The sequence below is a fragment of the Syngnathus floridae genome, chromosome 10 (assembly GCF_059516105.1).
Source record: "Syngnathus floridae isolate MCC-2025c chromosome 10, RoL_Sflo_1.0, whole genome shotgun sequence".
Taxonomy (NCBI): Eukaryota; Metazoa; Chordata; class Actinopteri; order Syngnathiformes; family Syngnathidae; genus Syngnathus; species Syngnathus floridae.
In genome coordinates this window covers 12,671,950-12,694,639 of record NC_142422.1, presented here as the reverse complement: position 1 = coordinate 12,694,639, position 22,690 = coordinate 12,671,950, and the positions used below count along the sequence as shown (strand labels likewise).

The following is a 22,690-nucleotide window of genomic DNA, read 5'->3' as shown; positions in this document are numbered from 1 at the left end:
CTGCAGCACAATCCACATACTCACCTCCCCCCACAACTGCTCTGTCCACACCTCCATCACCGTGGTCACCGACTCTCTCTCTTGCAGAGGCCGCGCCCGCACTCCAGATTCGCGAGGAGGAAGTGCGCCAGATGTTCCGAAGACAAAAGATCAGGAAGGCACCGGGCCCAGACGGCGTGTCACCTTCCTGCTTGAAAGTTTGCGCTGAGCAGCTGGCGCCCACCTTTGCACGGATCTTCAATCGTTCCCTGGATCTGTGTGAGGTGCCCGCGTGCTTCAAGAGCTCCACCATCGTTCCAGTGGCCAAGAAGCCCGCCATCACAGGTCTGAATGACTATAGACCTGTTGCACTGACATCTGTGGTCATGAAATCTTTCGAGAGGTTAGTGCTGAACCACCTGAAGGATGTCACGGGCCCCCTGCTGGACCCCCTCCAGTTTGCCTACCGGGCAAACAGGTCGGTGGATGATGCGGTCAACATGGGTCTGCACTACATCCTGCAACACCTGGACACCCCAGGAAAGTACGCCAGGATCCTGTTTGTGGACTTCAGCTCGGCGTTCAACACCATCGCTCCTGACATCCTCCAACAGAAGCTCATCCAGCTCGCGGTGCCTGCCTCCACCTGTCAGTGGATCACCAGCTTCCTGACCAACAGGAGACAGCGTGTGAGGCTGGGGAGCATCACATCTGACACTCTGACTACCAACACTGGAGCCCCTCAGGGGTGCGTCCTCTCCCCACTGCTCTTCTCCCTCTACACCAACGATTTCTCCGCAAGTGACTCTTCTGTGAAGCTCCTGAAGTATGCAGACGACACCACTCTCATCGGACTGATCCAGAACGGTGATGAGACTGCATACAGACAGGAGGTGGAGCGGCTGGTCCACTGGTGCAGCCAAAACCACCTGGACCTGAACCCGCTCAAAACCGTGGAGATGACAGTGGACTTCAGGCGAGGCCCTTCACCACTTTCACCCCTCACTATCCGCAGTAATACTATTCTCTCATCAGACACCTTCAAGTTCCTGGGAACCACAATCTCTCGGGACCTGAAATGGACCGGCCACATAGACTCTGTCCGGAAGAAGGCCCAGCAGAGGCTGTACTTCCTGAGACAGCTCAAGAAGTTCAACCTGCCGCGGGAGCTGCTGAAGACCTTCTACACTGCCATCATCCAGTCTGTCCTCTGCACCTCCATCACTGTCTGGTTTGGATCGGCCTCCAAACAAGACAAGCACAGACTGCAACGGACAATAAGGACTGCAGAAAAGATAATTGGAATCAACCTCCCATCTATTCAAGACTTGTACCTGACCAGGACCAGGAAACGTGCAAGTAACATCTCAACAGACCCTTCGCACCCAGGTTGCAGCCTGTTTGAAATACTCCCCTCCGGACGCCGTTATAGAGCTCTGTACACTAAAACCAGCAGACACAGAGACAGCTTCTTCCCCCAGGCTGTCGCTCTGATGAACTCACACCACTCTTAGAGTCTCAGAGTCATTACTGTGCAATAACATCCTGCTTTCCACACCTTTTTTGTTTACACTGTTTGTACTATGTGTCCTCTCTGCATCCATTGCAGCCTGGTCATCCTAGAAGAGGGACCCTCCCATCTGTGGACTTTTCTCAAGGTTTCTCATTTCCCATAGCTGGAGTTTTGAGTTTTTCCTTGCCCTCTTGGGAGTTTAAGATCTGGGGATGTTTGAGAATATCTTTCGTTCTTCACATGTGCTGAGTGTTGTTGTTAGTCACCTAAATGTTGAACAGAGGCTGTGATTTACCGAAGTCAAATTCCTTGTTTGGCACGCTCAAACATGGCGAATAAAAAACTCTTGAATCTCTTGAATCTTGAATCTTGAATCTTAGTCTCCTCTTTGGAGAAATGGCCTCTTGAAAGCAAAATAGCAGACCTCTTGTGTCTTTTCAGTCTCTTGAGGCCTTTTTGCGTTTTTTTTGGCGAGTCTACTCATAATAGAAATCCCCACTAACTATCCCGTTGCTACGTGAACGCAGCTTCGAGGGCTACATTTTCAGTTTGTTTTCAAGGGTCACCCGATCTTGCTTGGCACCTGCTCCTCAAGCCCGAAAATGAAATGTCACATCAAATACTTGTCCAAACGCCAAGTGATGACCGCTCTGCTAAGAAGGAGCGCACGTTTGCCGGCTCACCTTTTTCCATTGCACTGTATGAGGGGCCGAGGCTTTGGTCTTGCACTGCCATCCCACGGTGTCTCCAAGCATGACAACCTGAGGCTTGGCTGGGGTCACATTCATCGGAGCCATGTCTGACATGCAGAGAGAGAATAAAAAAATCAATTAAGAGCTTTGGCAAGCATGTAATAAAGCTCTTAAGACTGTTACACAAAGCGTAATATTTGCAAGTACAAAGCGAATGGCCCTTTCTCTGAAGTTGCGCCCAATTTGCGCTAAGCCCGTTCCGCACAATTCCGAGGTTATCTCCTCTTGGTGTGGATCAAATTGGGACGACTTTAAAGTGACGCCTGAAGCGTGAATAATCCCATCGGACACTCGGACCTTTCTGTCCTTTCCACGCATTAAGCGGGACACACGATAGTTTGGCCAAATTTTTGCGATCAGTAAAAAAAGTTGCATTTGTGAGAGATCATTGTGTTGAGAAGGATTTTTACTGTGACTCCGTCACATACTCCGTCGCTGTATGTAAACAACTGGTCACGAATGAAAAATCAAACTTTGGAATCGTAGTTCAGACAATTGGAAAATAGAGGAGATATTAAGTCACTCGAACACACGCAAAGTCCGTAAAATAATTTGCAGTTCATTTACATGCTTCAAAACCGGTCACTGTGTATAAACGCTACATGTGGAACCTGCTCACAGTGCACGTTGAGGGTGATCTGGCCCGTCAGTTCAGCGTCCAGATTGTCAAAGTCGATGGCCTTGCACATGTAGACGCCAGAGTCGGTGCGCTTGGCCGATTGCAACACTAGAAGGCCGCCCTGGGCTGCTATGAATTTGTCCTGGACGATTGACCCAAAAAAAAAAAAAAAAAAAGCTAAACAAATTTTAATTTGTATTCCAGATAAGATAAAAAAAAATGTCAAAAATGTATACGTCTTTGGTGAAGTCGAACTCAGGCTGAGGGTTTCCGTCAGTCTCGCACTTCATGGTGACGTTATCGCCCTCTTTGACGGGGCCGGTGTTGAGCAGGGTAAAGGTCGCTGTCTCCGAGGGGTCTAGATGGACAAAGACAGACGTCGGGAGGAAACAGGTGAGAATTTCTCAATGGGGTGATTTTCCAGCGCCACACTGAAAATCGTCAGTAGGAGATGTACAAAGCATTCCACAAGCACTTTCCCAGTGACTCCTCTTTCCTCGCCTCATTCTCCACATTCTTCGTCTTCTGCGGTGGTAGACCAAGCGCAACGCCGCCCAAGAATCAGCTAAATGACACGCAGAGGCTGTCACGGTGGCTATATTATAATAAAATCAACTTCCAAACAAAATGGTAACTTTAGCTAGTGAGCGCGGACTTTGGCAGGTGTTAAAAAAGATAAAGAAAACAAATAGAAAAACTTTGTCTAATATAGAACTAGGTTCAAGGTATAAAGGAAACAGAAACAATTTAGTCTACTTGTTGCACTTTTCATGCAGTTCAAGAGAAACAACACAAGTTGCTAGCTAGCATTCCACAAAGACGTTATGCATAAGAATCCTGACCAAATATGATGAGCTTATATCATAAATGGCTATATATCAAAAATGGAAATAATTTTGATCACCTTTTGGTTATTGTATTTATGTATTTTTCTGCCTGACATGGCTCACCTTCACTCTCAGTTGGTTAACACGCTAGTTATCGGTCACAAAGCATGTATGATAGTAAGAACAACAAAACAGGAGTTGAAATAACAATAAAACAGCAGTTGCGCTCATCGAACATTTTCAAAGATGGCCTGTGGTCGTGCGCACTCACAGTAGAGGTTGAGGTTGATGGTGTCGGACGTCTTCTGCTTGATTTGGTCTCCCGGCATGCGATACTCCACTGTGCACTGGAACACCGAGTCCTTGTCAGCCTTGGTGGGCTGCATGTAGAGCGTGCTCTTGATGGTGTACAGGCCCGACGCCTCCTTCACCAGAGACGGAATCATGTAGGTCTCTTTCCGAACAAGAGCGACTACGTGAGTTATGACTTCAAAAACGATGGACGTGTTATTTGTCTACTTACTTTCTTTCCGGTCCTTGACCTCGGCAAGGGGCTGGCCATCCTTAAACCAGATGATTCTTGGCTGTGGGTGTCCATTCATTGTAACACAGTTACCGATCTGATTGAAAGGACCAAAGGAGTTACTGTTCGTTCGTATCATTCTAGGGAAAGGAGGATGCGAATTTCAACATTTACAACACTAACAGGAAGGCGCAAAAACCCACCCAGGTTAAAGTGAGCCATTTCAAGCTTAAAAGAAACATTTTTCAGAGTTACAAGCGTAGGCTGTTGTACTTTGCAGTCCAACAGATCACTTTTACTATAATGAAACGTCAGGCTTTATAAAATGCTTTAGGCACTATTTATTGGAGATAAAGCATTTTTATGGTAAGTGCATTCCATTTACCATTTGGATCAAATTGGATTTTTTAATTTATGTTATTTTTTTTCTGAAAAGTTCAATGAGTAAGCATCACATCCATTCGTAAGTTTTTCACCAACACAATTTGCAAATTGGGATTTTAGCTGAGGCCAAGCTATAATACAAAGGTAATTAAAAACAAGAAGTAAATTATCATCATAAGGGGGGCTCTTGTCATCAGATTGTGCAGGTGTACCGCCACACGCACACACACACACACACACACACACACACAACGGATACACACCTCGGAGCTGCCAGGCTGCCCTACAGAAATGGCTTGCGTTGACGCCTTTGTGATGATGGGCTTCTCTGGAGCAACTGAGGGAGGGAAAATAAAACAGAGGAAGATGAGCATGACGATAAATGATTGTATCATGACGATTCAGAGGAAGCAACACCCGCACCTTTAACCCCGAGACCCAAGCACACATAAAACAGTGCAGCCATCCCACGCTGGCTCCTGACCTTGTTAATTCAGTTGAGCAGTAAATATCCTGCTCCACGTTCTTCCAACCGTGACCCGCTTCACATGAGCCGATGAGGGTCAGATCACACAATCACACACATGCAAAACTCAACACACACAAAAAGAAAAAAAAAGAAAAAACAATCCTGATGTAATAAAAACAATCGCACAGGTGCAAGATTCCCCTGTATTTCCCTGAGTATTTCTCCAGCTTGCATGCAAGGTCACGTTAGCACCGGCAGCAGTAAAAAATCTTACAATAACAAATAAGCTCTCTTTAAAAAGCCAGCTAATACATATACACACATACTGTACACATAACAGAGTCCAACACAGCCTTTCCCTTTTTTTTTGAACATGTGACGTCAAATCTCTGAATTCATTTGAGAAGATCTCTCATGATATTTTTCTCTTAGCAATCATTTACTAGCGATTGCAAAGCCCAGAAAACAGCATAGCTCAGCTTTCAGGAGGAGACCGTAAAAACACAACAGACGTCATATAGTAATTCATCCTCCCCTCTTGTAGATTCCAGCAGGCAAACGTGACCGTTGAACAACTGCGGTCTACGTTTTTTTTCCTTTAAGTGCTCGAAACCAAATGGCACTTCATTGCGGTGAGGTCCAACACCACTGTTAATAAAAGGCGCCCACTCACCACTGACGAAACCAACACAGTTAATGCATAACATGGTAGCACTAGTTTGGAGTAGAAGCTGGAATCCAAGATCTCTTTTTACTATCTCTAGTTAGAGAAAGAAAATTGTGATCAACTAGCTAAGAGGCCAACGTTGGTATGCTATCGTTTATGTGGAAATGGAAACTTCAATACGAAACGTGATGCAAATGGAGAGTCTTTTTGATTGATGTCGAAAGGTTGTGCATGCCATTTGGTTCAATTTATAACCTCAGCCATAAGCGGGTCTTAGTCAGAATTCAGCAACTATTCCGTCGTGACGAGCGTCGTCCGGCCATACACGCTCAGCAATTTTCTTTAATAAGTTCAATTAAGCGCCAGTTAATCATTCTTGACACAATTGATGGAAAGTTCCATCACACCTGTCATGTCTCATACATGTCACCTAAATAACACTCAGAGGGCTCGACCCCCCCACTCCACGTGTGTCCTTGGACCACCCACGGTCGTCCCCGATTAGACACACTTCATACTTTTACTTGCATCATTTGGAGTTAGCGCGAGGGATTTAATGGCGAACCCCCCCCCCCCACAACGTTGTAATACAGGCATCCGCTTGAATTTGAAAATTTCACATTGCATGGGTTGGCATGTTTGCAATCTGCAAGCAACTAAGGTAGACGTACAGAAGACTTTGAGCTCGGTGGCGCCTTCTCCATTGCCGGCGGGTCCGGCAGTGACCGAGCAGAAGTAGGCAAGGCCGTCGGAGGGTTGGACCGAGGTGATGGTCAAGGTGAAGTCCTCGCTAATGCTGACGCGGCCGCTAAGCGGCGTGTCATTGTCGCTCTTGGCCTCGCCGCCCTGCTTGCGGTAGGCCACGCGCTTCCTGTTGCCCTGCACCTCCTGAGAAGAGGAGCAACACATCGTAACATGACACACCTGTTGGCAGGTACAAACGCTTATATGCTAACACACTAAGTCCCTGTACGACACGATGAAGTGGAAGGCGAAGCGGTCACTCACGATGTGCCACTCCACGAGGCTGTTTCCGGACGGCGGCGAAATGGTGTATGAACAGTGCAGCCTGGCCGTCTCATCCTTCAGCACCTCCACTTCCCGAGCCACGTTGACCGTCACCAACGCTCGGCACACTGCGAAAACAAAGAGTTGAACGTACTTAGAACAAGCACGTTTCCACAAGTATCGGCCTAACGCGGCGTGTGAATAATAAATGAACCATGTCGTCAATTTCTCAGCTACAAAATCCACTTGTGAATAATTGATGCGTTGCGAGAAAGCTGCAGAGAGCGGGAAGGGAAGGAAAGGAGAGAGGACAACATTTAGGGGGCTCATCCCAATAAAGGACCAAAGACATGCTTTTGCGGTAAAATACTAAGAGTAGATGAGTAGACAAGCTGAAAGAAGAGATGTGAGGAAACAAATAGCAGGTCACGATGCAAACATCTGAATCAATCTGACAGAAAAGCATCTATGGCAAACATCATCCTCATTTGCAATGCTTACCTAACTGACAACAGCAGAGTCAAAAATAAATACAGCAAACCATCTTCATTGCGGTTTAGTTCAAAATACTTTTGTTATGCTGAACGTTTATTTTGGGTGTAATCGGCTGTAATGTGAAACTGCAAATTTGGCTCAAGAAGACAACTGAAGAAACAGTACAGAGTTTGAGCTAACCTTACTTTTTGCTGAAGAATATTCATGATTGTGTACTCAGGTATCCATCTTGCTTTGTGTTAGCATATGAGTCGTTGGCCTACTGGCATTGAAGCACACATAATTCACAATATTTGGTCCTGGAGTGGTCAATCTGCTTTAGAAAGCAGGCAGCTGCACAGATGGAGCTGGGCAATTCAAGCATAATTGGGGAATCCAAGGCGAGCCTCGAGCCATGTGTGTGTGTGTGTGTGTGTGTGAGTGTGTGCGTGCGTGTGTGTGTGTGCGTGCGTGTGTGTGTAGAGTTGACAGGGGGTGGGTAGCAAAGAATGGGTGTGGCCGTGGGGCTTGGAGGGAAATGGTGGGACAGGGGTGACTTGCTACATGGGGGTCTCGTTAGTTGACGCAGGCTAGATAATCCGATTTAGCCGATTGTGTGTGTGTGTGTGTGTGTGTGTGTGTGTGTGTGTGTGTGTGTGTGTGTGTGTGTGTGTGTGTGTGTGTGTGTGTGTGTGTGTGTGTGTGTGTGTGTGTGTGTGTGCTTGAGTGCGTGTGTGTGAACTGAGGAACATGACCGGGCAGCAAGACAGATGGGAGTGAGACGGTCAGACCGTGACACACACGCACACACACACACACACACACACGCGCGCACACACACACACACACACACACGCACACACACACACACACACACACACACACAGTTACATTTAATATAGTATTATCAAAGTGCTTTTATGATTAAGTGAAAAATAGTGAAAGGCTAAAGAACAGTATGCGTGCACTCAAGTGTGTGTGTGTGTGTGTGTGTGTGTGCGTGCGTGCGTGCGTGTGTGTGTGTGTGTGTGCGTGCGTGTGTGTGTGTGTGTATGAGAGACACTGTCAAAGAGTCAAAGCAGGGCGGCAGAGTGGAGACGACCCGCAGAAGCCGCCTAGGTCCCGCGTCTCCTGAAAAGTTAATGTGGAGCTGTCTTCAATGCTCTTGCTCGAGTCTTTTATGCACTTTGCTCAAACTTCTCACTCTGCAGAGGCGCACACACACAGGTGCATGCACACACGCACACACACATACACACACGATCCTGCTCATTAACAGAAGACGCCAAGCGGATCCTCTCGTTTCCCCTTTCACCTAGTGCCATATTCCGGACATCAAAACCTGGACTGGTTTCGAGCTACCCTCTCAAAGAGCATTGTTTATTACACAGCGCTGACAAAAGAGAGAGACGGCACCCATTTGTCTTCTCGCGAACCCAAACATTGCTCATGAGGAAGGGTGAGGGTACGGCTCTTGCATGCATCACGTGTGTGTGTGTGTGTGTGTGTGCATGTGTGTGCGTGTGTGTGTGCGTGTGTGCGTGTGTGTGTGTGTGTGCACTTGTTTTTATTAGTATGGGGGGTCCGAAGACAGGGAGCCCACCAACAAAGTGGGGCCCTGTGTCGTTGTGGGGTCCAAAATCCTGGACCCCACTCGGGAAACCACTCTAAAACAGCTTGAAATGCTCTAACAACATGCCTCACGAATTTTTTTCACTTACCCCACATGGTCGCAATGTTGAGAAATGTGTGTGTGAAGTGTGTGTGCTCAGTAGCGTCCCCCCGACCATGGCAAGTGGTATTGCAAGTATACACACTACCGGAAGTGTGTATGATTCAACCAATCAGGGCACCTCGTGATCCGAGTGTTGATTAAGAAAATAAAATGCTATTTCCTGTAGATTTAAACCAGGTAATTATTATTTTAGTAACCATAGCAGCTAAAATAATAGTGTAAACATAAAATTCCTGCATTACAATTGCAATTTATCTACATGTTATTTAATATTCATGACACTTGTTTGCTTTATAAAAATACGCTCATTCTATTAGGCTTATTTTAAAAACTGTCTCGTGCATTTTTCATGTTCTAAACATAAAAATAAAGGTATAAATAAATAGTAATTTATTCTTTACCATCAGTTTACATATTAGTTTAATCAGCAGGTATTGCATGTGTTAGCTTCATGCGGCTAAAACCGCCGGCTTAACGGCACTTCGCTACGTGTGACGGCGCAAGGCTGAGACTGCTCCGCGACGAAGACACGCTGCTCCTATCGAAACACAACATACACGGTGAGTAAATCAACTGCATGTAAATACTAAGTACATGAAACTGATGTAGAAATGCTTTTTGTCCAGACCCCGAGGGGTTTATATGCAATGATTATGGCTTCGGATTCGGTATATTGCCACTCGGATGGCGTAACGTTTTCCCCTCAGAAAGTCCGGCTTTTTAACTTGTCATTCATCTTAGCTTACAGTTGTTTTAAAAACAATGGTGTAAAAGAGAACGACAGCATGTATAATTGCTCAGTGTTATATTCAGGGTGATTTCGATGTGCTAATGTTTCATAGTTGCTAACCCCAGAACCGGACTCTGGCCGTAATTGCCGAAACCTCTTCAAAACTCGTTAAACACGTGGTAAAGCTCAGTGTTATGATATATCTGCATGTCTTCTGTATGTCTCGGTGGTTTTCTATCATGTAAGAATGCTTTCTTTAGATAACACAAGCATTCTGACGCAAATAAAACTATCCGGAAATTAGCTAATTAGCTAGCGCTAATCAGGATGCTACGTTCACTTTTCAAACAGAAACATAATAAAAACGAGTTGGTAGCTCCTGTGAAGTATGAGTTATACTGGTAAAACTATTGAAATAACTTTTCTTTGGATGCAGCACCGCTGCTGTGCTGTGTTGGCCATGTTAGTTTTTTAAAAATAGGTAGTTATAGTTACAAGTTATTCTCATTTAAGGTATTTGAGTTACTATCTAGTTACTGCATTATAAAAGTAATGATACATGTGCCTACTTTGCTGGTTTTTGTAATATGTTTTCCTGTGCACTCTTGCCTGCTGACAGACATGTCTTGACATGCCTACACGTGACTCAGCAGGATGTCAGCGTTATGTCGTGCATATTTTTGTCCAGCTTTTGGGTTTGTAAGAATTCAGTTCACAACACACATTGACTCAAGGAAGAGCTGAAAGTAGAAGAGTGACCACGTAGAGACAGAAATAGCTCATGACATTACTTGTTGTTATTGAGATAATAAAATTAGCTGTGAACATGTAGAATTACTACATGCTGTGATCTTTGGGGGGGTCTAGGGAGGTCTTGTTGGTGGGGTGGAGTACCCCAATTGAATAATAATGGGGTAAATGGTGCTTTTGCACTATTTAGTGTCTGTACATCTAGTTTTCAGTCTGTGTGCATTCTACACACCTACCCACTTAGGCAGGGGTGTCCAAGTCCAGTCCTCGAGGGCCGCATTCCTCCATGTTTTCCGAGTTTCCCCTCGTTAAACACACCTGTGCAGGAGCCTGATCATTGAATCAGGTGTGTTTAACGAGGGAAACTTGGAAAACATGGAGGAATGCGGCCCTCGAGGACTGGACTTGGACACCCCTGCACTTAGGTAAAGGGCTGTTTCAGTCCTTTTTTGGATCTGGTTGGAACTGTGACTAGTTAGAAGAAACAAAGCTCAGCTTCAAACCGACAAACATTTTCATTAATATATCAGTATTTTCTGAAAAAGATTATAGAAAAATATTCTTTCTTTAATCACTCTTGTTCTGTTAGTTCTCAGGCCAGGCTTATTCCTTCAGTCTTTATACAGTGGATGATTACAAATCTTTTAAAATTAATATAGAGTGCTTGTTAAAGTACTCTCTGCCATGTTTTGAATTATTTTTTAGAGACAGAAATGTCCAAAAGGAAAGCAAGAAAAAAGCCTGCTGATGAAGCAACCTTTTACATTCAATCCTCAAAGGACAAACCTGGACTAGTGGAAAGATTTATTGATGATCAAAAAGGTAATAAACTCATTTTTAGACCATTTATCCATTAAGTATATATGTTTATTTATTTTATAAAATGACACAAACAACAATCAAATTCAGATTGGTTGTTGTATTTCTGTTTCTAAGCGAGAACTTAGTATTAAAATTGTAAGATAACACCACAATTATTTGGTTAAAGGTGTATCTTAAAGAAATATTTTCTCATAACCAATGGTTTTATATAAAATGTCCTTGCAGGAAGAGGCGTGTGTGCTACCCAGCCCTTTGAACAAGGAGATTTCATCTTAGAATACAGGGGTCAACTTCTGTCGGCAGAAAAATGCCAAACAACCAAGTACTCTGAAAAGGAGAGTACATTTTTCTTTGACTTTGAATGGCAGAATCATGACTGGTGGTATGTATATCCAAATATTTTCTATACAAGAATTATGAATTCTAGAAAGAGACTGGAATAAAATACCCTATATTAGTGAGTCACTCAGAAGCAATATTTCAATAACTCATCAGGATTGTGGAATTAACAATTTTTTAATTTAGTGCTTTGACGTTCAAAAAGACATTTCCATCTCAACTTTTCTTTTGAAATGTTGCAAGTTTTTATTTCTGTAAGCTAACTTTTATTTTACTAAAAGACTAGTTATATGATACAAAATGTTTGATTTCTTGTTTTTCTTTCCTAGTATTGATGCATCAATCTCTTTTACTTGAATTACTCTCAGGCTTCTGTTGATGATGCGCTGCTTGAACCAGCCAGAACTTTGCAGGACTCTTACCCTGATGATAGCATCAAACAGGATACCAGCCTACAGGTAACATTCATTTAGACTTTGTTGTACCTTAAACAGCATTCAGCCAACCGTTGGATCGCATGGTTTTTGTGGTTCTACTCATGGAGCCCAAACGAACCAGTGGCACACACACCGATAGATGGATTGTTGAAACATGCGTCCATGGGGGTCTAACCAAGCCAATCATTCACACACACTTAACAGATTTCTGATGGATACTTGTGGGGCCCTCCTTATGGATCTAAGGTTGTTTTGGTTATTCCAACCAAGATAATCATTCACACACACATAACAGATTTCCTAAATATGGCTACTTGTGGGGCCCTCCGTATGGATCGAAGGTTGTCTCATGTTTTTAGATCATACTTTTGGTTACGGACATTATGGAGGCTGATTATATTACAGCTATAGTTCCACACATCCTCAACAGCTAAATGGCTGAAGTGTCATGCTTAATGATGCTCCACTACATCCATAAAGATGCTGTTAGAGGACCTGATTAGACATCCAGAACTGACTGGAACACTTTAGTTAGAAGGGCTTGTTTGGTTTTGGGGACTAACTTCACATGATTAACTATACAGGTCTTGAGTCTGTCATTTGTGGCGTCTGTATGATGTTGGTAAGTTATTTGTGGTTTTAATTCCAGGTGACAGGCTCTCAGGCTGTTGATGGTGCGCTGCTTGAACCAGCCAGAACTTGGCAGGACTCTTACCCTTATGATAGGATCAAACAAGATGGCAGCCTACAGGTAACATTCAGTTAGACTTTGTTGTAAGAAATAAACTTTGTAGACCTTTTCTTGTTCTCTTAGTTTACAACTTTTAGTTGGAAAGCTGTTCATTAGTCAGAAGGTACCTTAAACAGCATTCAGCTAACCATTGGATCGCATGGTTTTTGTGGTTCTCCTCATGGAGCCCAAACGAACCAGTGGCACAAACACTTATTGATGGATTTTTGAAACATGCGTCCATGGGGGTCTAACCAAGCCAATCATGTACACACACATAACAGATTTCTGATGGCTACTTGTGGGGCCCTCCGTATGGATCTAAAGTTGTCTTGGTTATTCCAACCAAGCCAATCATTCACACACACATAATAACAGATTTCTGATGGCTACTTGTGGGGCCCTCCGTATGGATCAAAGGTTGTCTCATGTTTTTAGATCATATTTTGGTTATGGACATTATAGAGGCTGATTATATTACAGCTATAGTTCCACACATCCTCAACAGCTAAACAGCTAAAGTGTCATGCTGAAGGATGCTCCACTACATCCATAAAGATGCTGTTATAGGACCTGATTAGACATCCAGAACTGACTGGAACACTTTAGTTAGAAAAGCTTGTTTGGTTTTGGGGACTAACTTCACATGATTTCACTCTACAGGTCTTGAGTCTGTCATTTGTGGTGTCTGTATGATGTTGGTAAGTTATTTGTGGTTTTAATTCCAGGTGACAGGCTCTCAGGCTCCTGTTGACGGTGCGCTGCCTGAACCAGCCAGAACTTGGCAGGACTTTGACCCTGATGATAACATCAAACAAGATGCCAGCCAACAGGTAACATTCAGTTAGACTTTGTTGTAAGAACTAAACTTTGTAGACCTTTTCTTGTTCTCTTAGTTTACAGCTTTTAGTTGGAAAGCTGTTCTTTAGTCAGAAGGTACCTTAAACAGCATTCAGCCAACCATTGGATCACACGGTTTTAGTGGTTCTCCTCATAGAGCCCAAACGAACCAGTGGCACACACACCTATAGATGGCTTGTTGAAACATGCGCCCATGGGTGTCCAACCAAGCCAATCATTCACACACACATAACAGATTTCTGATGGCTACTTGTGAGGCCCTCCGTATGGATCTAAAGTTGTCTTGGTTATTCCAACCAAGCCAATCATTCACACACACATAATAACAGATTTCTGATGGCTACTTGTGGGGCCCTCCGTATGGATCGAAGGTTGTCTCATGTTTTTAGATCATGTTTTGGTTATGGACATTATAGAGGCTGATTATATTACAGCTATAGTTCCACACATCCTCAACAGCTAAACGGCTAAAGTGTCATGCTGAAGGATGCTCCACTACATCCATAAAGATGCTGTTATAGGACCTGATTAGACATCCAGAACTGACTGGAACACTTTAGTTAGAAAAGCTTGTTTGGTTTTGAGGACTAACTTCACATGATTTCACTCTACAGGTCTTGAGTCTGTCATTTGTGGTGTCTGTATGATGTTGGTAAGTTATTTGTGGTTTTAATTCCAGGTGACAGGCTCTCAGGCTCCTGTTGACGGTGCGCTGCCTGAACCAGGCAGAACTTGGCAGGACTCTGACCCTGATGATAACATCAAACAAGATGCCAGCCAACAGGTAACATTCAGTTAGACTTTGTTGTAAGAAATAAACTTTGTAGACCTTTTCTTGTTCTCTTAGTTTACAGCTTTTAGTTGGAAAGCTGTTCTTTAGTCAGAAGGTACCTTAAACAGCATTCAGCCAACCATTGGATCACACGGTTTTAGTGGTTCTCCTCATAGAGCCCAAACGAACCAGTGGCACACACACCCATAGATGGATTGTTGAAACATGCGCCCATGGGTGTCCAACCAAGCCAATCATTCACACACACATAACAGATTTCTGATGGCTACTTGTGGGGCCCTCCGTATGGATCTAAAGTTGTCTTGGTTATTCCAACCAAGCCAATCATTCACACACACATAACAGATTTCTGATGGCTACTTGTGGGGCCCTCCGTATGGATTGAAGGTTGTCTCATGTTTTTAGATCATATTTTGGTTATGGACATTATGGAGGCTGATTATATTACAGCTATAGTTCCACACATCCTCAACAGCTAAACAGCTAAAGTGTCATGCTGAAGGATGCTCCACTACATCCATAAAGATGCTGTTATAAGACCTTATTAGACATCCAGAACTGACTGGAACACTTTAGTTAGAAAAGCTTGTTTGGTTTTGGGGACTAACTTCACATGATTTAACTCTACAGGTCTTCAGTCTGTCATTTGTGGTGTCTGTATGATGTTGGTAAGTTATTTGTGGTTTTAATTCCAGGTGACAGGCTCTCAGGCTCCTGTTGACGGTGCGCTGCCTGAACCAGCCAGAACTTGGCAGGACTCTGACCCTAATGATAACATCAAACAAGATGCCAGCCAACAGGTAACATTCAGTTAGACTTTGTTGTAAGAAATAAACTTCGTAGACCTTTTCTTGTTCTTTTAGTTGGAAAGCTGTTCTTTAGTCAGAAGGTACCTTAAACAGCATTCAGCCAACCATTGGATCACACGGTTTTAGTGGTTCTCCTCATAGAGCCCAAACGAACCAGTGGCACACACACCCATAGATGGATTGTTGAAACATGCGCCCATGGGTGTCCAACCAAGCCAATCATTCACACACACATAACAGATTTCTGATGGCTACTTGTGGGGCCCTCCGTATGGATCTAAAGTTGTCTTGGTTATTCCAACCAAGCCAATCATTCACACACACATAATAACAGATTTCTGATGGCTACTTGTGGGGCCCTCCGTATGGATCGAAGGTTGTCTCATGTTTTTAGATCATATTTTGGTTATGGACATTATGGAGGCTAATTATATTACAGCTATAGTTCCACACATCCTCAACAGCTAAACGGCTAAAGTGTCATGCTGAAGGATGCTCCACTACATCCATAAAGATGCTGTTATAGGACCTGATTAGACATCCAGAACTGACTGGAACACTTTAGTTAGAAAAGCTTGTTTGGTTTTGGGGACTAACTTCACATGATTTAACTCTACAGGTCTTGAGTCTGTCATTTGTGGTGTCTGTATGATGTTGGTAAGTTATTTGTGGTTTTAATTCCAGGTGACAGGCTCTCAGGCTCCTGTTGACGGTGCGCTGCCTGAACCAGCCAGAACTTGGCAGGACTTTGACCCTGATGATAACATCAAACAAGATGCCAGCCAACAGGTAACATTCAGTTAGACTTTGTTGTAAGAAATAAACTTTGTAGACCTTTTCTTGTTCTCTTAGTTTACAGCTTTTAGTTGGAAAGCTGTTCTTTAGTCAGAAGGTACCTTAAACAGCATTCAGCCAACCATTGGATCACACGGTTTTAGTGGTTCTCCTCATAGAGCCCAAACGAACCAGTGGCACACACACCTATAGATGGCTTGTTGAAACATGCGCCCATGGGTGTCCAACCAAGCCAATCATTCACACACACATAACAGATTTCTGATGGCTACTTGTGAGGCCCTCCGTATGGATCTAAAGTTGTCTTGGTTATTCCAACCAAGCCAATCATTCACACACACACATAATAACAGATTTCTGATGGCTACTTGTGGGGCCCTCCGTATGGATCAAAGGTTGTCTCATGTTTTTAGATCATATTTTGGTTATGGACATTATGGAGGCTGATTTATATTACAGCTATAGTTCCACACATCCTCAACAGTTAAACGGCTAAAGTGTCATGCTGAAGGATGCTCCACTACATCCATAAAGATGCTGTTATAGGACCTGATTAGACATCCAGAACTGACTGGAACACTTTAGTTAGAAAAGCTTGTTTGGTTTTGGGGACTAACTTCACATGATTTAACTCTACAGGTCTTGAGTCTGTCATTTGTGGTGTCTGTATGATGTTGGTAAGTTATTTGTGGTTTTAATTCCAGGTGACAGGCTCTCAGGCTCCTGTTGACGGTGCGCTGCCTGAACCAGGCAGAACTTGGCAGGACTCTGACCCTGATGATAACATCAAACAAGATGCCAGCCAACAGGTAACATTCAGTTAGACTTTGTTGTAAGAAATAAACTTTGTAGACCTTTTCTTGTTCTCTTAGTTTACAGCTTTTAGTTGGAAAGCTGTTCTTTAGTCAGAAGGTACCTTAAACAGCATTCAGCCAACCATTGGATCACACGGTTTTAGTGGTTCTCCTCATAGAGCCCAAACGAACCAGTGGCACACACACCCATAGATGGATTGTTGAAACATGCGCCCATGGGTGTCCAACCAAGCCAATCATTCACACACACATAACAGATTTCTGATGGCTACATGTGGGGCCCTCCGTATGGATCTAAAGTTGTCTTGGTTATTCCAACCAAGCCAATCATTCACACACACATAATAACAGATTTCTGATGGCTACTTGTGGGGCCCTCCGTATGGATCGAAGGTTGTCTCATGTTTTTAGATCATATTTTGGTTATGGACATTATGGAGGCTGATTATATTACAGCTATAGTTCCACACATCCGCAACAGCTAAACAGCTAAAGTGTCATGCTGAAGGATGCTCCACTACATCCATAAAGATGCTGTTATAGGACCTTATTAGACATCCAGAACTGACTGGAACACTTTAGTTAGAAAAGCTTGTTTGGTTTTGGGGACTAACTTCACATGATTTAACTCTACAGGTCTTCAGTCTGTCATTTGTGGTGTCTGTATGATGTTGGTAAGTTATTTGTGGTTTTAATTCCAGGTGACAGGCTCTCAGGCTCCTGTTGACGGTGCGCTGCCTGAACCAGCCAGAACTTGGCAGGACTCTGACCCTAATGATAACATCAAACAAGATGCCAGCCAACAGGTAACATTCAGTTAGACTTTGTTGTAAGAAATAAACTTCGTAGACCTTTTCTTGTTCTTTTAGTTGGAAAGCTGTTCTTTAGTCAGAAGGTACCTTAAACAGCATTCAGGCAACCATTGGATCACACGGTTTTAGTGGTTCTCCTCATAGAGCCCAAACGAACCAGTGGCACACACACCCATAGATGGATTGTTGAAACATGCGCCCATGGGTGTCCAACCAAGCCAATCATTCACACACACATAACAGATTTCTGATGGCTACTTGTGGGGCCCTCCGTATGGATCTAAAGTTGTCTTGGTTATTCCAACCAAGCCAATCATTCACACACACATAATAGATTTCTGATGGCTACTTGTGGGGCCCTCCGTATGGATCGAAGGTTGTCTCATGTTTTTAGATCATATTTTGGTTATGGACATTATGGAGGCTGATTATATTACAGCTATAGTTCCACACATCCTCAACAGCTAAACAGCTAAAGTGTCATGCTGAAGGATGCTCCACTACATCCATAAAGATGCTGTTATAGGACCTTATTAGACATCCAGAACTGACTGGAACACTTTAGTTAGAAAAGCTTGTTTGGTTTTGGGGACTAACTTCACATGATTTAACTCTACAGGTCTTCAGTCTGTCATTTGTGGTGTCTGTATGATGTTGGTAAGTTATTTGTGGTTTTAATTCCAGGTGACAGGCTCTCAGGCTCCTGTTGACGGTGCGCTGCCTGAACCAGCCAGAACTTGGCAGGACTCTGACCCTAATGATAACATCAAACAAGATGCCAGCCAACAGGTAACATTCAGTTAGACTTTGTTGTAAGAAATAAACTTCGTAGACCTTTTCTTGTTCTTTTAGTTGGAAAGCTGTTCTTTAGTCAGAAGGTACCTTAAACAGCATTCAGGCAACCATTGGATCACACGGTTTTAGTGGTTCTCCTCATAGAGCCCAAACGAACCAGTGGCACACACACCCATAGATGGATTGTTGAAACATGCGCCCATGGGTGTCCAACCAAGCCAATCATTCTCACACACACATAACAGATTTCTGATGGCTACTTGTGGGGCCCTCCGTATGGATCTAAAGTTGTCTTGGTTATTCCAACCAAGCCAATCATTCACACACACATAATAACAGATTTCTGATGGCTACTTGTGGGGCCCTCCGTATGGATCGAAGGTTGTCTCATGTTTTTAGATCATATTTTGGTTATGGACATTATGGAGGCTGATTATATTACAGCTATAGTTCCACACATCCTCAACAGCTAAATGGCTGAAGTGTCATGCTTAATGATGCTCCACTACATCCATAAAGATGCTGTCATAGGACCTGATTAGACATCCAGTACTGACTGGAACACTTTAGTTAGAAAAGCTTGTTTGGTTTTGGGGACTAACTTCACATGATTTAACTCTACAGGTCTTGAGTCTGTCATTTGTGGTGTCTGTATGATGTTGGTAAGTTATTTGTGGTTTTAATTCCAGGTGACAGGCTCTCAGGCTCCTGTTGATGGTGTGCTGCCTGAACCAGCCAGAACTTGGCAGGACTCTGACCCTGATGATAACATCAAACAAGATGCCAGCCAACAGGTACCATTCAGTTAAACTTTGTTGTAAGAAATAAACTTTGTAGACCTTTTCTTGTTCTCTTAGTTTACAGCTTTTATTTGGAAAGCTGTTCTTTAGTCAGAAGGTACCTTAAACAGCATTCAGCCAACCATTGGATCACACGGTTTTAGTGGTTCTCCTCATAGGGCCCAAACGAACCAGTGGCACACACACTTATAGATGGATTGTTGAAACATGCGTCCATGGGGGTCCAACCAAGCCAATCATTCAAACACACACATAATAGATTTCTTAAATATGGCTACTTATGCGGCCCTCCGTATGGATTTAAGGTTGTCATGGTTATTCCAACAAAGCCAATCATTCACACACACATAACAGATTTCTGAAATATGGTTTCTTGTGGCTTCTTTGTTGTAAATTTTGGAGCCTTTTCCATGTTTTATATGTAAAATTTCCTGTGCATTGAATGTGATATAAGGTTTTGGCATATTTCAGAGGATGTGTACAGCACCGGTCATCTACCAGTTAAGATATTGGACAGAAATTTTAATTATTTTGAGCAAAGAAATTCTAGTCTTTATATTAATACAGCATATAAGAGTAGCTTGCAGAAACTAACAACACATTTCTTTTAATTCCCTCCATAGAGCTATCAATTATCAAAGGAGTTTCTCAAAGTGGACTACTCAGACAGTGATGATACTGACAATGATTCCCAAAAGGACTGCTCTGTACCTCTGCAAATCAATCTGCTCAAAACAAGAGTATATTAAATTTGACCAAGCATTCTTATACAGGTGCAGTCAATTTTTGTTTTAGAATATTGCTATACTGTATGTATTTTTTCTGTACTTTAAAATCATCATTTCAGATGGGCTGATCCCAGAAGTCATAGAAGTGACCTCTTGTACCTCCGCATCTCGTGGCCCAAGTAATGAAAAGTCTGCCAAAAAGAGAGGTGAGTTGAGAGTAATCCTTTTCAATATATAACTTTATCACAGTTGCTTTTAAATTGCCCAATTGTTACTACTGTATCAGTATCTAATTATCCTCACATATGCTGCTTACTAAGATTTAGATGACCCAAGCAAGATATATTAAACACCACTTGACTTTTTTTCTTAGACATGTAAGGTCTAAACTTTTGAATTTTGTTATAAAATGAAAATTGACCCATCCTTTCTCGTGTGAGCTACAGGTCATTGCTAACCTTGATTATATGTGAGATGTTTGTTTACATCTATTTTTAAATAGGGGTAATGTATACATGACACATTTAATTTTTTACACACTATATATTTCCAAATTTACTTTTATCATCTTTGTTTGTCTATGTGTAGCACGTTATCAAAGCAAATTCCCCATACATGTAAAACACTGTCTGAAAAAAGTTTTTCACAGATTTTTATTTTTTATTTTCCCTGATTTTGCAACAACTTGTATCTGTTCTTAATGGTTTTGTCAGAGAAATGGTGCATCCCAATGTGCTGCCATGGTGGAGTTTGACTGCCTGTGCAACCTCTGTAGGGTCCAGGAATTGCTTCATCTACCAGCAGTGACATTCTGATCAAATGCAAAACTGCTTAAAAGTAGTCAAGAAAATGAGAGACCTCTTTCCCCCACCACCAAAACTGGGGCCATTCTAATGTTACCCTTTTGTGCATCTATTTTTAATTTTGTTAATATCAAAACAGCTGACACTGAAGACCACCTAGCAACTTAAATGACCGGATTAATATCTCAGATCACTGATTTACTTATGTCTATTGTAGGCTCATCACTGTTGACAAAGATAGTTGACGTTATAAAATATCTCATTTAAATTATATTGTCGGATAATTGTACATAAAGTGAATGTATTCTTTATGCAATTTTGTTCTAATTAAATTGTAAACTAAAAAGTGCTCTTCTTATGCCCTTAGGTAACGGAAAAGTTGTGAAAAGAAGCTGGACCCCAGAGGAATGTGCTGCAGTAAATAAACATTCAAGGAAGTATATATTGACAAATCAGGTTCCTGGTAAGCTTGACTGCGAGAAATGCATTGCTGCAGAACCACAAACACTGAGCTGTTAAGTACTTTGTCAAAAAGAGAATAACCACCATGAGGAGAAAATATGAGTGAAACAGCTTCCCTTAACAGAGATAGAAACACATGGCTGGTTCTGTTTCACCATTTGTTCACTATTTGTTTGTGATTTTTTTTTTATGCTCCACTTCTCCTGTTCATAAATGTTAGATTAAATAAGTTCCTTTATTCATTGGCTACATTTGTAATGTGTCCATTTAAAATTTTGACTCAAGACAATTATTACTTGTAAATCCTGTGTACTTTATAGTTAGCTAAAATGCAGAATTTAAATATTATTTTAAAATGTACCAATATGACTGAACAAATTGAAGAATATTAAGACTGTGACCAAGGAAAATGGACCAGAATCTGAATAAAGACTTTAGAATGTATTTTAGAATGCACATTTCAATGTATATCTAGTATATTTAGCCAGATGAAAGTATTCACACTAACAAAATTTTTAGGTTTTCTGAAATGATCAAGTCCACACAAATGCATGTTTGGGTTAGATTAGGGTTGGGGTTGAACTTGATAGATCCTCTTTATAAAGGCAGACCTAACAAGTCTTAAATCTTAACAGCAAGCTCTATAACTGGCTAAAAAAATAATGTGTGTATAGGTGGACCTCTTAAGGTTGAAATATTAAAAGCGAGCCCCATAACTGACTAAAAATCTTATGTGTGTAAATGTGGACCCCGCAAAGCCGGAATGTTAGAAACAGGCCCCTCATGTGACTGAAAAACTGACATGAAAAAAAAAGTTTCGAATTGTGTTCATTGAAAGTGATTTTTAATATCAAGATTTTTTTTGGGACTTGCCTGATTTTTTTCATAGTTCTTGGACCACTAGAAAGGGTGGACCCCACTACTCAGTAAAGTACTTTGGGTCCTGCAGAGGGAGGTTAACAAGGATGTGTGTGTGTGTGTGTGTGTGTGTGTGTGTGTGCGTGCGTATGTGCGTGTGTGTGCCTGTATGAGCGCGAGTGTGTGGTCCAAAACAACCTTGGTGGCTAAATGGATTATTGTGAGTTGTACTGTTGGCAAAGCAAACAGAGTCATCTCAAGCAGGTCACTCGAGACTGCTCCAAATTACAAACTCGCCAACTGAATGCTGATTATCTACATTTATACGAGCTGAACACGCAAAACAATGCCCTGATTGCATGGAATCAACTCCCGAGTGTCAGTGGCAGGCAGTGAGAACATAAGACTGAATCAGATGTTGAATCCCAATCAGCCAAGTATGTTAAAAGCACGCAAGGACTTTAGCTCGGTAGTTTGAAGCACTTGCTTGTACCGCAGTAAACAAAGCATGAAGGAAAATATCAACACGGCTACTACTGGATAGCATTGATTTATTCCTGTGTGGTTTGTACAATTGCATATTCACATTTGCGTACATGTC

At 42.5% G+C, this 22,690-nt stretch overlaps 1 protein-coding gene and 2 long non-coding RNA genes across 6 annotated transcripts in view; 2 read left to right on the top strand and 1 right to left on the bottom strand.

The window, feature by feature from the left end:
* Positions 1–22,690, bottom strand: part of bcam (basal cell adhesion molecule (Lutheran blood group)) — a 47,456-nt gene that overhangs the window by 7,849 nt on the left and 16,917 nt on the right. For all 3 annotated transcript variants that reach the window (XM_088387042.1, XM_088387043.1, XM_088387044.1), the window contains exons 2-9: positions 6,742–6,869; positions 6,405–6,621; positions 4,861–4,934; positions 4,214–4,310; positions 3,962–4,144; positions 3,100–3,221; positions 2,864–3,005; positions 2,176–2,291 (exon numbers count right to left, since the gene is read on the bottom strand). In XM_088387042.1, the coding sequence (XP_088243168.1) occupies positions 2,176–2,291; positions 2,864–3,005; positions 3,100–3,221; positions 3,962–4,144; positions 4,214–4,310; positions 4,861–4,934; positions 6,405–6,621; positions 6,742–6,869 (1,079 nt within the window). The remainder of the gene's footprint in view (positions 1–2,175; positions 2,292–2,863; positions 3,006–3,099; positions 3,222–3,961; positions 4,145–4,213; positions 4,311–4,860; positions 4,935–6,404; positions 6,622–6,741; positions 6,870–22,690) is intronic.
* On the top strand, positions 8,749–14,316 carry LOC148392552 (uncharacterized). 2 transcript variants are annotated; one of them, XR_015861050.1, is made up of 6 exons: positions 8,749–9,510; positions 11,136–11,252; positions 11,478–11,634; positions 11,960–12,049; positions 12,678–12,779; positions 14,299–14,316. It is a non-coding gene; the product is annotated as an uncharacterized LOC148392552 (long non-coding RNA). The 2 variants fall into 2 exon arrangements; XR_015861049.1 differs by lacking the exon at positions 14,299–14,316 and adding an exon at positions 13,487–13,590 and having other exon boundaries at positions 8,750–9,510.
* On the top strand, positions 19,125–21,675 carry LOC148392551 (uncharacterized). Its single transcript, XR_015861044.1, has 4 exons — positions 19,125–19,232; positions 19,862–20,011; positions 20,086–20,172; positions 21,137–21,675. It is a non-coding gene; the product is annotated as an uncharacterized LOC148392551 (long non-coding RNA).